This window comes from Solanum dulcamara, chromosome 7 (assembly GCF_947179165.1).
Source record: "Solanum dulcamara chromosome 7, daSolDulc1.2, whole genome shotgun sequence".
In the NCBI taxonomy this organism is placed as follows: Eukaryota; Viridiplantae; Streptophyta; class Magnoliopsida; order Solanales; family Solanaceae; genus Solanum; species Solanum dulcamara.
Window position 1 is genome coordinate 461,019 of NC_077243.1, and position 15,855 is coordinate 476,873.

The 15,855-nt window shown below is 36.7% G+C and overlaps 2 protein-coding genes across 2 annotated transcripts; both read left to right on the forward strand.

The window, feature by feature from the left end:
* The first annotated feature begins 2,230 nt into the window (after positions 1-2,230).
* LOC129894239 (vacuolar cation/proton exchanger 3-like) lies at positions 2,231-9,694 on the forward strand. Its single transcript, XM_055969828.1, has 13 exons — positions 2,231-2,546; positions 2,678-2,768; positions 2,888-3,179; positions 3,316-3,383; positions 3,474-3,502; positions 5,631-5,827; positions 6,043-6,255; positions 6,479-6,613; positions 7,780-7,896; positions 7,965-8,018; positions 8,231-8,347; positions 8,533-8,626; positions 9,235-9,694. The coding sequence occupies exons 3-13, from the start codon at positions 2,910-2,912 to the stop codon at positions 9,243-9,245; spliced, it is 1,305 nt and encodes a 434-aa protein (XP_055825803.1). The 5' UTR covers positions 2,231-2,546; positions 2,678-2,768; positions 2,888-2,909; the 3' UTR covers positions 9,246-9,694.
* Positions 9,695-11,215: 1,521 nt separating this feature from the next.
* LOC129895403 (tyrosine-sulfated glycopeptide receptor 1) lies at positions 11,216-15,286 on the forward strand. Its single transcript, XM_055971117.1, has one exon. It carries the CDS (start codon positions 11,858-11,860, stop codon positions 15,134-15,136), a length of 3,279 nt encoding a protein of 1,092 aa, XP_055827092.1. The 5' UTR covers positions 11,216-11,857; the 3' UTR covers positions 15,137-15,286.
* The last annotated feature ends 569 nt before the right edge of the window (positions 15,287-15,855 follow it).

Consider the following 15,855-nt stretch of genomic DNA (forward strand, 5'->3'; position numbering starts at 1 on the left):
TTACTTTTCTTTTTTCTTATTTCGTTTTAACTTATTATTTACGGCAAGGAAGAATCCAAAATTCCATATTCTATAAGATTGATATTGCATATATATAAATATATTCCTTTTAATTAGAACCCGCATTCGCCTTTGTGCTTAATGTTTCTTTTACACTTACCAAGTGTCCTACTATTATTAAATGTAACCACTATTATTGTTGGCCATATATATACACACTGACACACATTAGATTTGAGTCCAAGTGTCAAGATGTACACTTATATTATCATTTTACAAATTAAAAAATAAATAAAGATACAACTCAAATGGGGTGTGGGGTTGTGGGATTGTAATATTATGCAAGTCCAGCCAATTCATGCAAAATTGCCGCATCTGCGTAATAATAATTACTTTTAAATGGATCTCTCTTTAGTATTAATTTAAACTTCATTATCATATTATAACTTGGATTAATTGTCGAAATTTTGATGAAAATAAAAAAATCCAATGGCTGTTAGGGCCAACCAGAACATTTCATATTGTCTAACTGTCTAAGCCCAAGGTTCAAAATTGAAAGTGATCCACTTTAAGGATGTCACCCCTGTTAGATTTTTAATTAATTTGGGAACTTTTCAAACATGGTGGGAGAAGATTGTATTTGTTAGCTTATAAGTTTAATAACCTAAATAAATAGTACAACGGATGAACTAATGTTGTAGCCTATAGGTACATGGTGATTGTTGTATTTGGTTCATTGAAGAATGAAATTGTATTACACATATATGTATTTATAAGTTCAATAGCTAGCTTGATGTATAAATACTTTCTCAGTTCACTTTTACTTATTTTGCACTTTGTACGCTTCTCAAGAAATAATAATTAATATGAATATTTTATCACAATTCTCATATTAATTGATGTATAATTTTGATAAAGTAATTAATGTTAAGGATAAAACATGAAAACAATATTTTTATCTTGATCTACTATAAGTAACAAATAAAAATATATTTTTAGTACAGTGTGGAGTAGTAAAATTGAAGTGAAGGAGTACTGTTCTTAACTAGCTAAATTCCCTGCGCTGAAATGTTTATTCTTTATTGTATCACAGCACATATATTTATTGGCATTGACATCAATTCATCTTTATTCTGCTCAGTTATCACTAGTCTTTTTAACTTTTAAATTAATTCAATTTATTTTTATTTTTAAATGAAAGTCCCAGCATCTTTTTTAATTTTGAAATGAGATATATGAACATGGTAAAGCTGAAGTGGGTTTCTGTATCCCTCTCTTCCCTAATAAAAAGAGAAGAAGAAAAAAGAGAGAGAGAACTCTGAGCAAATTTTAACATATAGTTTTTTAATCACCATTTTGATAAAATCAACAATAACACATCTAATATAATTTCATAGAAATATATAAAAGATAAAATGCATGCAAAGTTTATCCTGCTTTCAATAAATCATTGGCTCAAAGAGAGATGAAAAAAAGCATTAATAGCAAATAGTAACAATAGCAAGATAATAACATCAAAAGGTGAAAAAATCAATTAGGTAGTACTAGAGTTCTAAGAAAAAGCAAACGTAAGAAAGATACTAATACTCATGGTAGGGATAAAAATATATTTGACAAATTACTAACCCTTTACTTTGATACTCAACCTCCACATCGTACTACTAACTCTTTACTCTGATACTCGACCTCCACACCCTACTATCAGGGATTATGTTGTGGTAAGCTGAAGTTGTGTCATATCTTGCCTAATAACTCTCCCTTAAGTCTTCTTTAACCTACATCTCCCTTATTATAAGCCTAATACCACATCCAATCCATCTCATGACTAAAGCATCAACGCTTTTTTTCAGCATATGTCTGAATCATCTTAATCTTTTTTTTCAAATCTTATCTATCACGGGACTCATAAACACCTTGTTTTGAATCTCTTTATTGTTAATCTTATCTCTGTAGATTCATCTCAACGTATCCAAACAGATTTTAGTTTTATATTATCCAGAAAAGAGATGAGGGCTAGTTGTGGGAAAAGATGTTATCACCGTCGTTGTTGGCTAATACAACATGCCATGTTTTACTTAAAATAAAATAATTGAGTCAGTGGGACACCTGTTCACTTTGGCATGTAACGTTAAAAAATTCCCCAGATATCTCCAAGCTAATTTTCAATCAATTCTTGATTTGATTACTTGAAAAAAGTAGTACTACTAATCATAATTAATTCCTCGAATTTTTTATTTCAAAAAATTAATTAAGCGCTTCTTCTAGGAACCTTCGTCTTTTTTTATTCTTTCTATAATGTCATATTTTCATCGACTGCTGGCTCTCTTCTTCAACACCCCATTTCAGAGCAACAATAAAGCTAAACAACCCTAAATTCAAAGTCCCTTTCCCCTCTAACTTATACAAAATATTTTAACTTCTTTTTGTTACTGTATGTACTACTATTACTATATTTTTTGGCATAATTAATTCTGGTAGTACTTGCTAATTTTGCTTAATTAAAGTACAAAATCAGTTCCATTAGCCGACTTATTGATTTTTCTCTGGTAAATGTTCAATCTTTATGCTATTCTTTTGTCTTGGTTTTTTCTCTGGCAAATCTTGATCTGGTCGGTCTCTCTGAATCAACTTAATTTTTTTGCTTTTTTCCTCTTCTGACTAATCTTCTTTTTCCCAGCTGACCCGCTTTGATAGTTGCTGAACTGGTCTCTTTTGGTGTACTGACCCAGTATATTTGTGTTTTGAGCATCTTTCATTGATTCATTAAGGTACTATTACAGAAAGAATCACAAACTTCAATTAATATGGATTTATCTATGTGCCCAAGTTTTGTTACCCTTCATTTGTTTGGTCAATTATTCAGCCTTTTTTACTCTTCATGTTTCAGGAGATTGTAGGCTCAACTGAAAATGGGATCTGCTGGGGAGAAGTTAGAGCTTGAATTTGACGAGGAGATTCCCTTTAGCTCATCTCAATCAACTATCAAAATAGACAGTCTGCATTATGAGGCACCTCATATTGCATCACCGAGAAGTTATCGCCCTTCTAGGGTCTTAAGAAAGATGTATCAGATCAGCCTTCTCAGGAGTATATACATTGTTATTTTCAAAGCAAAGATCAATGTGTTGCTTCCTTTTGGTCCCCTGGCCATATTGCTTCACTATGTTACAGGAAAACATGTAATAATTGTTTTTAAGCTCTTTCCATATGCACCTTTTTGATACTTCTTACAAGGATGCTGAATATTGACCGTGTAGTTTTTTTCATTTCAATTGTGCTTATCTCCTGTGTTTTGTGTACAATTTGATGTTTCAGACTTGGGTCTTTTTCTTCAGTTTACTGGGCATTACACCTTTAGCTGAGCGCTTGGGCTATGCGACTGAGTAAGCTTGTTCTCTCCAAGTTAGTTTAGCTCACTTCTGCTGCAATTCTTGTTTGCGGTCTTATTGACCTTCTTAATCCTCTTGTTACAGGCAGCTCTCGTTCTATACCGGGCCAACAGGTACTCCCTTTTTGTTTATTGTTTCAATTGTTCCTCCATTTCTATCTTCTATTTAGACACACTAGTTTCAAGCATGCCCTTTCAATTTCAAAAAGGTTCAGGTATTAAGTTAAGCTTCTCAAAATGCTTGCCATAATCAGTGTTTATGTCAAATTGGGATATGCAGTTTCCAACTTGATAACACAATTGTTTTTGTTTGAGAAAATTCTACCGCTTGAGCTAGAAGCAATAAGCTAGGACACTTTAACCTCCTGTTCTCAACTCAATGGCAAAACTGCAAAGGTAAAACACATCATAAAAATAAGATTGCCTGCAATTGGAATTACACACTTACGCATATAATTTTTTTTCCCGACCAGATAAAGTTACTCAATCAATCAACTATATCTCAATCCTAAAGTAGTTCTATCAAGGCTCAAGCCATCATTATTTACTACTGGGGTCAATCAATTGGTAGTCCTCGATTTCTTCTTGAAAGCTTATTTATGCTGCGAGGTACTCAAATTGAATCAGTCACTGATTCATAGGTTTAGTCGTAATTTAATTGGTTATTTCCAATTACGTAAATCAATAGTTTGGCAGCTCACAAGGCATTTGGACCATATGAATGCCGTACTCACTTTCTCATTAAAAGAAAAAAACGAAGAAAGACAGGATGCTGTATTGAAGATCAGAAAGAATGTAAAGGGGAATGACATGTTTATCTTATTTCAGATGGATTCTGTGAGTTAAGTTGGGGGAAGATGTTTCCGGGTTCTCTCCTCCTCCCCTCCCCAACTGAATGGATATTGGTCCTAGACCACCATAATTGGCAAAAATATGCTGTCTAAGGTGGATTCAGTAGTGGCACTGAGTGAGCAGCAGTTTCATTTAACTCCGAACTGCAAAAGGCATTTAGATGTATGTAATATGTTGAACATAACACATCTAAAGTGGAGATAATTTACTGCAGTGTCATTTAGTGGAAGTTCTGATTAATGCTTTCACTTGGTGATTCTGTTCAACAAGCTAAGGTGAAGGAGAAGAGAGGATTAATTGAAGACATCTTGACTAGAAAAGTGCTTCAGTTTCTAGAACACTTTTTAGCCGGCTGCTCAGTTCTTAAAAGCTGGGAATCTTATTCCACTATTCAGCAATAAGAGAGTACATGCTATATAAATGCTTTCCCCGATATATCTGTTGTGTTGGTCCAGGGAGAGGAGTAGAGGGGAAATGCATCATGAAATTTTAGAGAAGTACGTGGTGCCTAACCTAAAGCCAAGCAGACTTCAATGTACTGCCAAAGGATTCAATAGAAAAAATCATACTCCCTCGGTTCCATTTAATATGACACACTTTCCATTTTAGTCCATCCCAAAAAGATTGACACATTTCCTTATTTGTCAAAAATATTTAATGACATTATCAACATTTATCCATGTTGGGTCCCACTTATTTGACAAAAAGTTCACGAAAGTGCACTCTTTTTAGGGGTAGTTTTGGAACATTGCAAAGTCTTCCCATATTTCTTAAATTCCATACCCAGTCAAACTACATCACATAAATTGGGACGAGGGGAGTAGTTCTTAAATTTTGACCAGCTATGTTTAACTTAAATGCTAGTTTTAATAACCTGCCGTGGATCTATTACTAAAAGAGGTATCTTGTACTTTTTTCTTTTTGTGGGTCTGTCTATGTCGGTGTTAGATGCCTAGTTTGTTGAACTCAGTCCTCTTCTTCTCTTTCTGGGATGAAAATTCTAGCTCTTACAAATTAACCTTGTCATTATTTGTTCTGGTTAGAGTTATGCATGGAAGATGTATGAGGGTCTTTCAAGTCCGATATTGAGTAAAAAAGTAGACTTTCAATAGTGTAGGCAAATACTTTGTCTGTTATTTCCACCATCTAGATAGATAGACTTTGTTTAAAATGGGTTTTATGCTTTGCGGTGCTTGAACTTTGTCTCATTGACCTTTACTGGAATAGTGCACCATGTTGTTTTGATATTGTACATGTATATTTGTTGAAACGAGTCAGTTACATGTGTGCTGTGTCTACTCTGTGGGAGCCCATGACCGCCCCCCCCCCCCCCTCTCAAACATATTTATCGTTTTCTTATCAGCACACTTTTTTTTTTTCTGATTTGTAGTTGGTGGCCTTCTGAATGCTACATTTGGAAATGCAACTGAAATGATAATCTCACTATATGCATTGAACAATGGAATGATGCGGGTTGTTAAACAATCCTTACTGGGTTCCATTTTATCAAATATGCTCTTGGTGCTTGGCTGTGCCTTCTTCAGTGGTGGGATTATTCATCACCAGAAAGTTCAAGTGTTCAATAAGGTGATCATTTTCTTCTGAGTCACGTATTCATATCCTTGAATAAATCTGTAATGAAGTCAATGGCCTTTTATTGATGAATTAAATAAAAATGGAAGTTAAAATAATAAAGTTCACATTTAAGATCAATGGTTCAGTGTGATCTTTTATCATATTGTAGCCATTAAGTGCCTCTCTGCTTTAATGTGCAAACTGTCATTGAGTTTTACATGTTTCAGGCTACTGCCATTGTGAACTCAGGATTATTGTTGATGGCAGTCATGGGGTTGTTATTTCCAGCTGTACTTCATTTCACCCACACAGAAGTGCATTTTGGCAAGTCGCAGTTGGCTCTCTCAAGATTTAGCAGTTGTATAATGCTTGTAGCATATGCAAGCTACCTATTTTTTCAGCTCAAGAGCCAACCAAATCTGTATAGCTCTGTGAGTGAGGTAGATGGTCTAATTTTAGCTGTTTTATTTTCCTTACGTTCCCTGCTGCTATTTCACTACATTATGTTTTTCGCTGGAGTAGTCAAATGTCTAATATGAGGTCTGAAGAGTGCACATATTTCAAATAGTTCTCGTGATGAACTTATGCCAAAATATGTGATTGTTATTTTATGTTGCTGCAAATGATTTGGTAGATCTTATAGTTTCTCTGATATGTAAACAGGATGAAGAACATAATTCAGCAGATTCTGAAGAAGAAGAGGCGCCTGAGATAACCCAGTGGGAAGCTATTGGGTGGCTTGCTGTTTTGACAATATGGATATCAGTGCTGTCTGGATATCTAGTACATGCCATCGAGGTGATCTATTTGCCTTTCTCCTTTTCCTTTCTTTTTCCTTTACTTTTTCTTTTAAGGTAAGCCGTTTATATGTACCAGTTTTATAAAGTTATATCTACCTGCTACTTAACTTAAGATGCTTTATCATGAAATCCTTTTAAGGTGATCAGAGAAAAACTTTCATGATAATCAATAACCTCGTGCAGTAGACCTCCAGAAATTGACTGCCTACATTTTCCTTGTCCAATCCTCATGATGCCTTTTGGTTCCACTGGAAAGCGCACACTACAAAAAGGTTGGCTACTGATCAGACATGGGAATTGTGAATGGAAGTTAGGGATTCGAATTGTATGTCCTTCGTTCCAAGGGTCTGTAAAAATGATTAATTTGCCTTTAGAAAATTAGACAGAAAATCAATCTATGTAGCACAGATCCACAAGGGGGTAATGTTGAGCATGCACATGAAGACATCAAGGCATGAAAAAGTCAAGGGAGCATGACAATAGTTGGATACAGTATCATAAATATTGAACAAGTATTAGTAACTATTAAGCACCCAAGGGCGTGGCTTCAAAACTTTTTTTCTGGTGGATAGAGTTACTTTGGTGCCTGGTGCCTGTGCCTGTGTTGGTGGGAGGCAGCATGTACTTGGTGGGATAATTGAGGTGCGCACAAGCTGGGCTTAACATCAGGTTTATTTTTAAAAAATGCTAACCTGCTAAGATACAAGATACAAAATAAAATATTTATTGGAACATAAGAAAATACTGTAATGTAGTAAACAATTTAAACCATTGACAGAGCAGTAAATGAGATAACCAGCAGATCAGTAGAGAATTAACCAGGTGTATCCCTACGTATCACCAGGTAAAGAATGACAAGATAGAGGCACAAAAATTGAACCGGGTTTGTCCCCTTCAAACCAGGTGAAGAAGAAGCCTGGAGATCCGAATTATAAAAACAGCATTTAGTCAAGATATAGAGCCAGAAAAGTTTTGAATGCAATGTCATAGTTACGAGAGAAGCTTTATTTAACTCTGGCTTAATTGATTTACAGTCTCCCATAAGCACCTCATAAAATTAAGCTACGTGCATAATGCAAAAGGACTCAATATTAGCTTTTAATCCTTTAGTGATAATTTTTGATTCTTCATGGTAATTTATCCATGTCATTAATATCCTTTCAGGGTGCATCTGATTCGTTGAACATGCCGATTTCCTTTATTAGTGTCATCTTGCTCCCTATCGTAGGAAATGCGGCAGAACACGCCAGCGCAATCATGTTTGCAATGAAAGATAAGCTTGTGAGTTCTTATGAAACTAAATCTACTTTCTCTTTTGCTCACAGTTACTAATGTATCCTTGTTGGCAGGACATCACACTTGGAGTTGCAATTGGGTCTTCTACTCAGATATCAATGTTTGTGGTAAGACAGTTAATGCATTCCAACTATCCTAGATAGCCTTTTAAATTATGAGATAATTTTAAAAAAATATATTTATAGATCCTTATATGGATTTTCCTGATACTTCTCCTGAGACCACATAGTATTTCTTTGTCACTGTTAAATTTGGGGCAGTCAGGTTATATTTATTTGAGATAGATAATAGAGCTTATCTTGTGCTGTTGCAAATGCAGATACCGTTTTGTGTTGTCGTTGGTTGGTTTATGGGAAAGCCCATGGACTTGAATTTCCAATTATTCGAGACTGCTACACTCTTCATCACAGTGCTAGTCGTGGCATTCATGCTGCAGGTTCGTCATTCTACTTAGTTCTTTCTTAAAATCCCTCACTTCATCTCCCTCCCCCACCTCACCCCTCCACCCCCAAAGAAAAAAGAGACAGAGAAAAGAAAATTGTTCATCTTTCCCTGTTAACTTGGTTCCTGGGCCGTCAAATGTAGTCTTGTCGCTAATTATGTTGGTTTTACACAATGTAGGAAGGTACATCAAACTATTTTAAAGGGTTGATGCTGATCCTATGCTATCTGATTGTTGCTGCAAGTTTCTTTGTACACGTTAATCCATCCAAAGGTAGGTCCCTAGTTTAATTCTTTTTTCCTTGTTCCCTTTGAAGCCTGAACATCCTTTAAAATCCATTTCCTTTATAATTTTCTAATATGCAGTTGAGCACTTTGCTGTTTCATTATCATAACCTTATTTGTGCAAAACTTGTTGGCTTTATCTACTCTACCACCAAGTCTTAAGCATTTGATTAATAAGGAGTCTTTTTCACTTTCTCTTGAATTTAGTTTTAAATTTGCAAGATTTAAGTCTGATAATTTTTCTTTTGCTTGGACAGAAGAAGTACTAATTCGTGCAAACTAAACATTAGCATAGATTGTGTTCATGAATTATAAAGGAAAAAAAGGGTTACAAAGATCATCACTGTTTGGTCACCCTTAGTGAGTCCTGAAATGAGTTTTGTTTAATGCTAGATTCCCTTTTCTCATGCCCTCTTCCTTTAGCTGCATATTAGGCTTTAAGTGGGACTTGCAAATATGAAATGCTTGTTCTGACATTGGTGAGTTGAGGCTTTGATGAGTTAAGATCCTGCTTGTCTTGACCACTGTCATTATATAACCAAATCCCATGATAACAAAAATTGGTAATTAACCTTTGTTGCAATGGACTTGGTGTAGATGGAGACTAAGAAGCCATGGTTTTATCCATGCCTCGGCCAAATGAGCACCTCGACTCCTGGCAATGAAATGTAACATCAATGAGTCTGGCCAGCTGCACTACCCAAATGATGATTGGGTTGGAGGAATGAAGGGACTTGCTTGTTACAATGATATGTTCAAAGTAGTTCGGTATTGACTTCTTGAATGTTTATCCATGTTGTATCATTTTTCTCTAGCAGACAAACAATTCCAATTATTCCCAGCAATGCAAGAAAGCTGGTTTTAGTCTTCCACTTTGAGAAAAAAAAAATAGAAGGGGTGAAGGTATAAAGCTCATATATTTATTCTTTTCTTTCTTTCTTCAAATTGTTGTTCCAAATGATAGTGTTACAAGATGTAATAATTGTAAAAAAAAAAATCCATAGAAATCCAAGATATCTCTGCATGATATCAATGTGTTGCAAGGAGCTATTTTTCACTTCACTGTTGCACACGAGGATGTTTGTCATCTGTGGTCTTCATTACTTGTCTTGTGATCTATTGGAGTTGAGTGAAAATGATGTAGTACTATACCTACATACCTATTGAATGCAACATGCTCCCCCAAACCATTTGACATAATAGAAAAGGAAAAGAAAAGTAAAAAGAAGAGAAATCTGTTCTGCAATTAATATTTGAATGCATGGATAAAATGTGGTCCAGGATATTAATAAGATGCAGGGGGCCTTTTCATTGGATAAGAGTAATTTTCAGCATTTCTGGTAGATCAAAATTAGATGGAAAAGGAAGCTGGTCTGACCTTTGACTGGATTTTGAATAAGTTGTTAGCATCTGCATCTATCTGGTAAAGAACATTTGGTTTGAAAATGGGAGTGTCTTCTTTAGGCTTTCCTTTGTCTTCAGGTCTCTGCCAATTGGTAAACTTTGGTGGTTGGGCCAAGTAATATTTTATCTGGGGTTGGCGAGAGCGACTGACAATACTCCACACACCAATTATATATATATATATAGAGAGAGATATAGATGACTGAATAATTTGAATTCGTGTTGTAAAGAGTCTATTTATCTTCGGAGCACAACTTTTAAAGACTTTTGTTTCATGTGGTCTAAGTTTTACCATCTGACACACCCTTTGGTGGTGGTTCATTACATTGTCGGTGTATATTACTTAAATTTATCGTGTTAGTATACGTGGCCGTGTCTTATATCTATTGGGTGTTCTGTATGAGATGTATAATGTTTGCTAAAGTGTTTGCCTAGTGTGCGATTCCTATCTGATGGTGTTCCCCCCACTATACTCATAAGCCATAATAATCCCTTTGACAAAATCACAGGGGATTATTGTTATGATTACAATTATTGACTTTTGAACAATTATTTGGTGATCTGTGATCCCCTTTCCCCACAACATCATGCGCAAAAATAGTACGCACTTCAGTGCACGGTAATGGATTATGATTACTCAAAGGGTGAAAATGACTCTCCCACTTGAAATAAATTGGATTTGGTTTTCAAGATTCTGTATCAGTATATGATACAACAGTTGAGGTCCCTTAGCAGCATCAATTGGCCAAGAATAGTATGTTCCGAAAAGAATTACTGTACACCTTTTTGTAGGAATTTTTCTACATGATGGCTTGAGACGCTGTCAAACTCCGCGGGTTCAGGACTCAGGACTCTGCCTTCCCTTCAATTTCCAATAAGCAGACATTGGAAAGTGTCTATATCAACCAGATAATCAATCCTTATTAACTATAAACAATTATGTTTAGTTGGCTATATTTTTACCCTCTTTCTTACCAAAACTAAAGTAAAACAAATAAAATAATTTGGTGGATCGTGGTCAACGGACCAAGTGATCTATTTGCTTTTAAAATCAGCACGATGCCAAGTAATATATATATATATATATACACAGAGACAACAGTTGAAGAACATAACATGTGACTATAGTACATCTGTACACAGAGAGAAGTCAGTTATATAAAAAATCCAAAATGGAACACCAAAGACGTGAAAAAACAAAACAAAAATAGACATGACTATGTGACTCTTCTTCCATCTCTAAAGGTCTGGCTTTATTATCTGAGACATTTTCCACCTCCCATAGGATAGCAACAAACCCATAATTGCTGATAGGTGCAAAGCTACTTTTGAGAACCACTATAAGCCATAATATAAAAGAGTGTAATAATCTGTTACTTAGTGCAAGTGGGCCATAAAAATTAGAAAGAAAAAAAAGAAAAAGAAAAAGAGACAAATTCTATTGGGAGAAAGAGTATTTCAAAGTGAGGAGAATAGTATGGTAAAGTCTCTCTCCTTCCCACGTATATTACACGCTTTCAAATATATATACAATTATCCATAGAATAAACAAAGTCCACCAGCCATCTATCTATCTAGCCGTCCCAAAAGTAAACGCTTTATTTCAAGAACTGAGACCTCACCTTTTTGCTAACATAAAAATTGCACCTTGTCAACATCAACTACTCTCTCTCTCCTCTTCTCTTCATGGGGTTAGACTAAAGTCTGCACGATCAACAGGACAAAGAATTGCCAAAAAATACCCACATGGTTGATTGGAGTATCTTGGCATCTTCAACTGTCTTTCTTCTTCATCTTTAGTTGTCCAAAAATAATAATGATCATGGATAAGAAAGACAGCCGCCACCAATCTGGTCTGACATATCATCAATTTCGAGCAGCCATGCTTCTAACTTCCCTTCATTCTTCTTCGTCGTCTTCTTTACCCCACCATAAATCTTTCTATCCGATAATAGTGATAGTTGTTCTACTTCTTTCTTCTGTTGCTACCATCTGTCATGCCTCTTGCAATCAGCTTGATCGTGAATCTTTGTTATCATTCTCTGTTGGTATCTCTTCACCTTCTCCTTTGAATTGGTCTTCTTCTGCTGATTGCTGCACCTTGTGGGAAGGTATTGGTTGTGATGATAATGGCCGAGTAACCAGTCTCTGGCTTCCCTCAAGAAGCCTTTTTGGAAACATAACCCATGCTATTGCAAATTTGACCAAACTCTCTCAACTTAGCCTGTCAAATAATCGATTTTTTGGTCCCCTCCCAGACGGATTTTTCCAGTCATTTAGTAGCTTGCAGATCATTGACTTGAGTTATAACCGTTTATCAGGACGATTGCCGCTATCAGATAGATTGCCATCACCCATCCAGACAGTTAATCTCTCTAGCAACCACTTCAATGGGACAATCCAATCATCATTTCTCGAGCCAGCAATTAATTTAGAGAGTTTCGATATCAGCAACAATAGCTTCTCTGGTCCAATACCCTCCTTTATCTGCAGCTACTCTGTTGCGGTCAGAGTTGTTGATTTCACTTCCAATGACTTCAGGGGCCAGATACCCCAAGGGTTTGGGAGTTGCTCCAGTTTGGTTACTTTGAGAGCAGGATTCAACCATCTTTCGGGATCCATTCCTGATGATATTTATAGTGTGTCAACACTGCAAGAAATCTCTTTACCCGGCAATAAATTTTCTGGACCCATCCCAGAAAGCATTGTCAAACTTGTCAACCTCAGAATCCTAGCACTGTTTGGCAATGAATTGACAGGTTTGATCCCTCAAGCTATCGGAAGGCTCTCCAGATTGGAGCAGTTGCTCCTCCATATAAACAATCTAAATGGAACTGTGCCGCCATCGCTGATGACTTGCACCCGTCTCACTGTGCTCAATTTAAGGGTCAATTTCTTGAAAGGTGAACTCTCAGCTCTTGATTTCTCCAACCTCAGTCGACTTGGCATAATCGACCTTGGGAATAACTTCTTCACTGGAAGCATTCCACAAAGCCTTTTTTCATGCAGGTCATTAACTGCAATCCGTCTGGCTACTAACTATCTGACAGGAGAAATCTTGCCTGGCATAATGTCTTTACAAGCTCTGTCCTTCCTCTCGGTCTCCAATAACAGCCTAACCAATTTTGCAGGGGCAATACAAGTCCTTAAGGGTTGTAAGAATCTTACCACACTAATCCTCACCAAAAACTTTTATAATGAAACGTTGCCTGATAATGAAAACTTGATTGGGTCTGAAGATTTTCAAGATCTCCAAATTCTGGGTTTAGGTGGTTGTAATTTCACCGGACAGATACCCACATGGCTGGTTAAACTCGGGAAGGTAGAGGTTCTAGACCTTTCTATGAATCAGATCACAGGCAAAATTCCAGGTTGGTTGGGGACTTTACAGAATCTTTTTTACATGGATTTGTCTCAGAATTTTCTATATGGAGGCTTCCCAGTCGAACTTACTCAACTGCGAAGACTTGCATCACAAGAGGCTGCTGATCTGGTAGACAGAAGTGCTTTAGAATTGCCTGTGTTTGTTCAGCCAAACAATGCCTCAAATCAGCAATATAATCTACTGTCAAACCTGCCACCAGCTATTTACCTCGGAAACAACAACCTTGATGGAAATATTCCAACTGAGATTGGCCAGCTGAAGTATATTCATCTTCTTGATCTGAGCAAGAACAACTTTTCAGGAAACATTCCAGAAACAATATCCAACCTCACTAACCTGGAGAAACTAGACCTCTCTGGGAACAACCTCTCAGGTGAAATTCCTTCTTCACTCAAGGGTCTTCATTTTTTGTCTTCTTTCAGTGTTGCTCACAACAATCTTGAGGGACCTATTCCAACGGGAGGTCAGTTTGACACATTTCCTATCACTAGTTTCTTAGGTAATCCAGGACTGTGTGGTCAAATCCTGGAGCACACTTGCCCTGATCGATCCGGAACTACACAACCTTCTGCAGTGAGAAAAACTGCAAAAAGGAAAATCTTAATTGGACTCATCCTAGGGATATCCTTCGGCATTGCCTTCACAGTCATCATCTTAGCATTCTGGATATTCTCCAAGAGGAGGATCCTTCCAAGAGGTGACGCCGAGAAAAATGACTTGGAAATTGTGTCCTACAACTCCACTTCTGCACTGTCTGCCGAGATTGGAAAGGATAACAGCATGCTTGTTATGTTTCCAACCAATAAGAATCAGATTAATGATCTCACAATATTTGACATATTGAGAGCCACAAATAACTTCAACCAAGCAAACATAGTTGGTTGTGGAGGCTTTGGTCTGGTCTATAAAGCAACTCTACCAGATGGAACTACACTGGCTGTTAAGAAACTTTCAGGAGATATGGGTTTAATTGAAAGAGAATTTAAAGCAGAGGTGGAAGTTTTATCCACTGCCCAACATGAGAATTTGGTCTCTCTTCAAGGTTACTGTGTGCATGATGGCTGTAGGTTGCTGTTCTATTCGTATATGCAGAATGGAAGTCTGGACTACTGGTTGCACGAGAAGACTGATGGAGCATCCCTACTTGATTGGCCAACTCGACTGAAGATTGCACAGGGGGCAAGTTGTGGGCTGGCTTACATGCATCAGATATGTGAACCTCATATTGTTCACCGTGACATTAAGTCCAGTAACATCCTCCTAGATGAAAAGTTTAAAGCACATGTGGCAGATTTCGGATTGTCCAGATTGATTCTTCCTTACCAAACTCACGTCACCACTGAACTTGTTGGTACCCTCGGCTACATCCCACCGGAGTACAGTCAATCATGGATAGCCACTTTGAGAGGAGATGTTTATAGTTTTGGAGTTGTGATGTTAGAACTCCTGGCTGGCAGAAGACCTGTGGACATGACCAAACCAAAGATGTCAAGGGAATTGGTCGTATGGGTGCACCAAATGAGAAATGAGGGTAAACAAGAAGAAATATTTGACCCTATACTGAGAGACAAGGGTTTCAAAGAAGAAATGCTTCAAGTGCTTGATGTTGCCTGCATGTGTGTCAGCCAGAATCCTTTCAAAAGGCCAACTATCGCAGAAGTAGTTGAGTGGCTTAACAGAGTAGTATCCAACCGGAGAGCACCTAAATAAGTCGGTGGTATGCATAAATTTGATATAGATGTGATGTGAGTGTCTGTATAGGTGAACTTTTGTTTTTGCACATAGGAAGTTAACATATAGGAATAAATGTATAAAGTGAACGATTTCCTCAATTAAAATTAGATTTACTATTTTGCCTCATGGCTAACATTTCATTTCAGGATGACAGGTAACGTTAGACATTTAGCAACTTAAAGATCACAAACTTAGGCAAGCATTAGTCATTGGAATAAGACATGGAAGTTCTCATTGATCAACTTAATTAATGCAGTAATCTGTAAGAATGTAACTCCAATGCAGAAGATACTTGCAAAAAAATCCCATCACATATGCAATCATGCAAAACAAAAAAGGAAACTCCCTATTGGTGCACTGATAAAGTAGTCATGGAAAGCCAGCATTCAATCTAGTAAAAAGCTATGAGAAGAAAAGAAGTACCAAATAGCATATTCTTTTTGGGGCTCCACAGTTTCTGGCTGTAGAGTTGTAGGAAAACATGTTTATGTATACACATACATGGGAAAGTGCTGAAAATAAGAATACCGAATTCATTTTAGCACAAATTTGCCTTACTTATTTATCAGCTATGCTCTAATTTCACCATATTGCTCTGCAATCAGCTCCTTCATTGCAGCAGAGGGACAAAAGGCTCTGACGAGTTACAGAATAATTGGTTCGGGCATTTCCACAAACAGAATGAGCCCCAAACT

Excerpts from the sequence above, each read along its gene's own strand:
- LOC129895403 (XM_055971117.1), top strand. The coding sequence starts at position 11,858 with ATGATCATGGATAAGAAAGACAGCCGCCACCAATCTGGTCTGACATAT.
- LOC129894239 (XM_055969828.1), top strand. The coding sequence starts at position 2,910 with ATGGGATCTGCTGGGGAGAAGTTAGAGCTTGAATTTGACGAGGAGATT. Across the intron at positions 3,503-5,630 it reads GTTCTATACCGGGCCAACAG|TTGGTGGCCTTCTGAATGCT; the intron begins GTACTCCCTTTT and ends TCTGATTTGTAG. Across the intron at positions 5,828-6,042 it reads AAGTTCAAGTGTTCAATAAG|GCTACTGCCATTGTGAACTC; the intron begins GTGATCATTTTC and ends TACATGTTTCAG.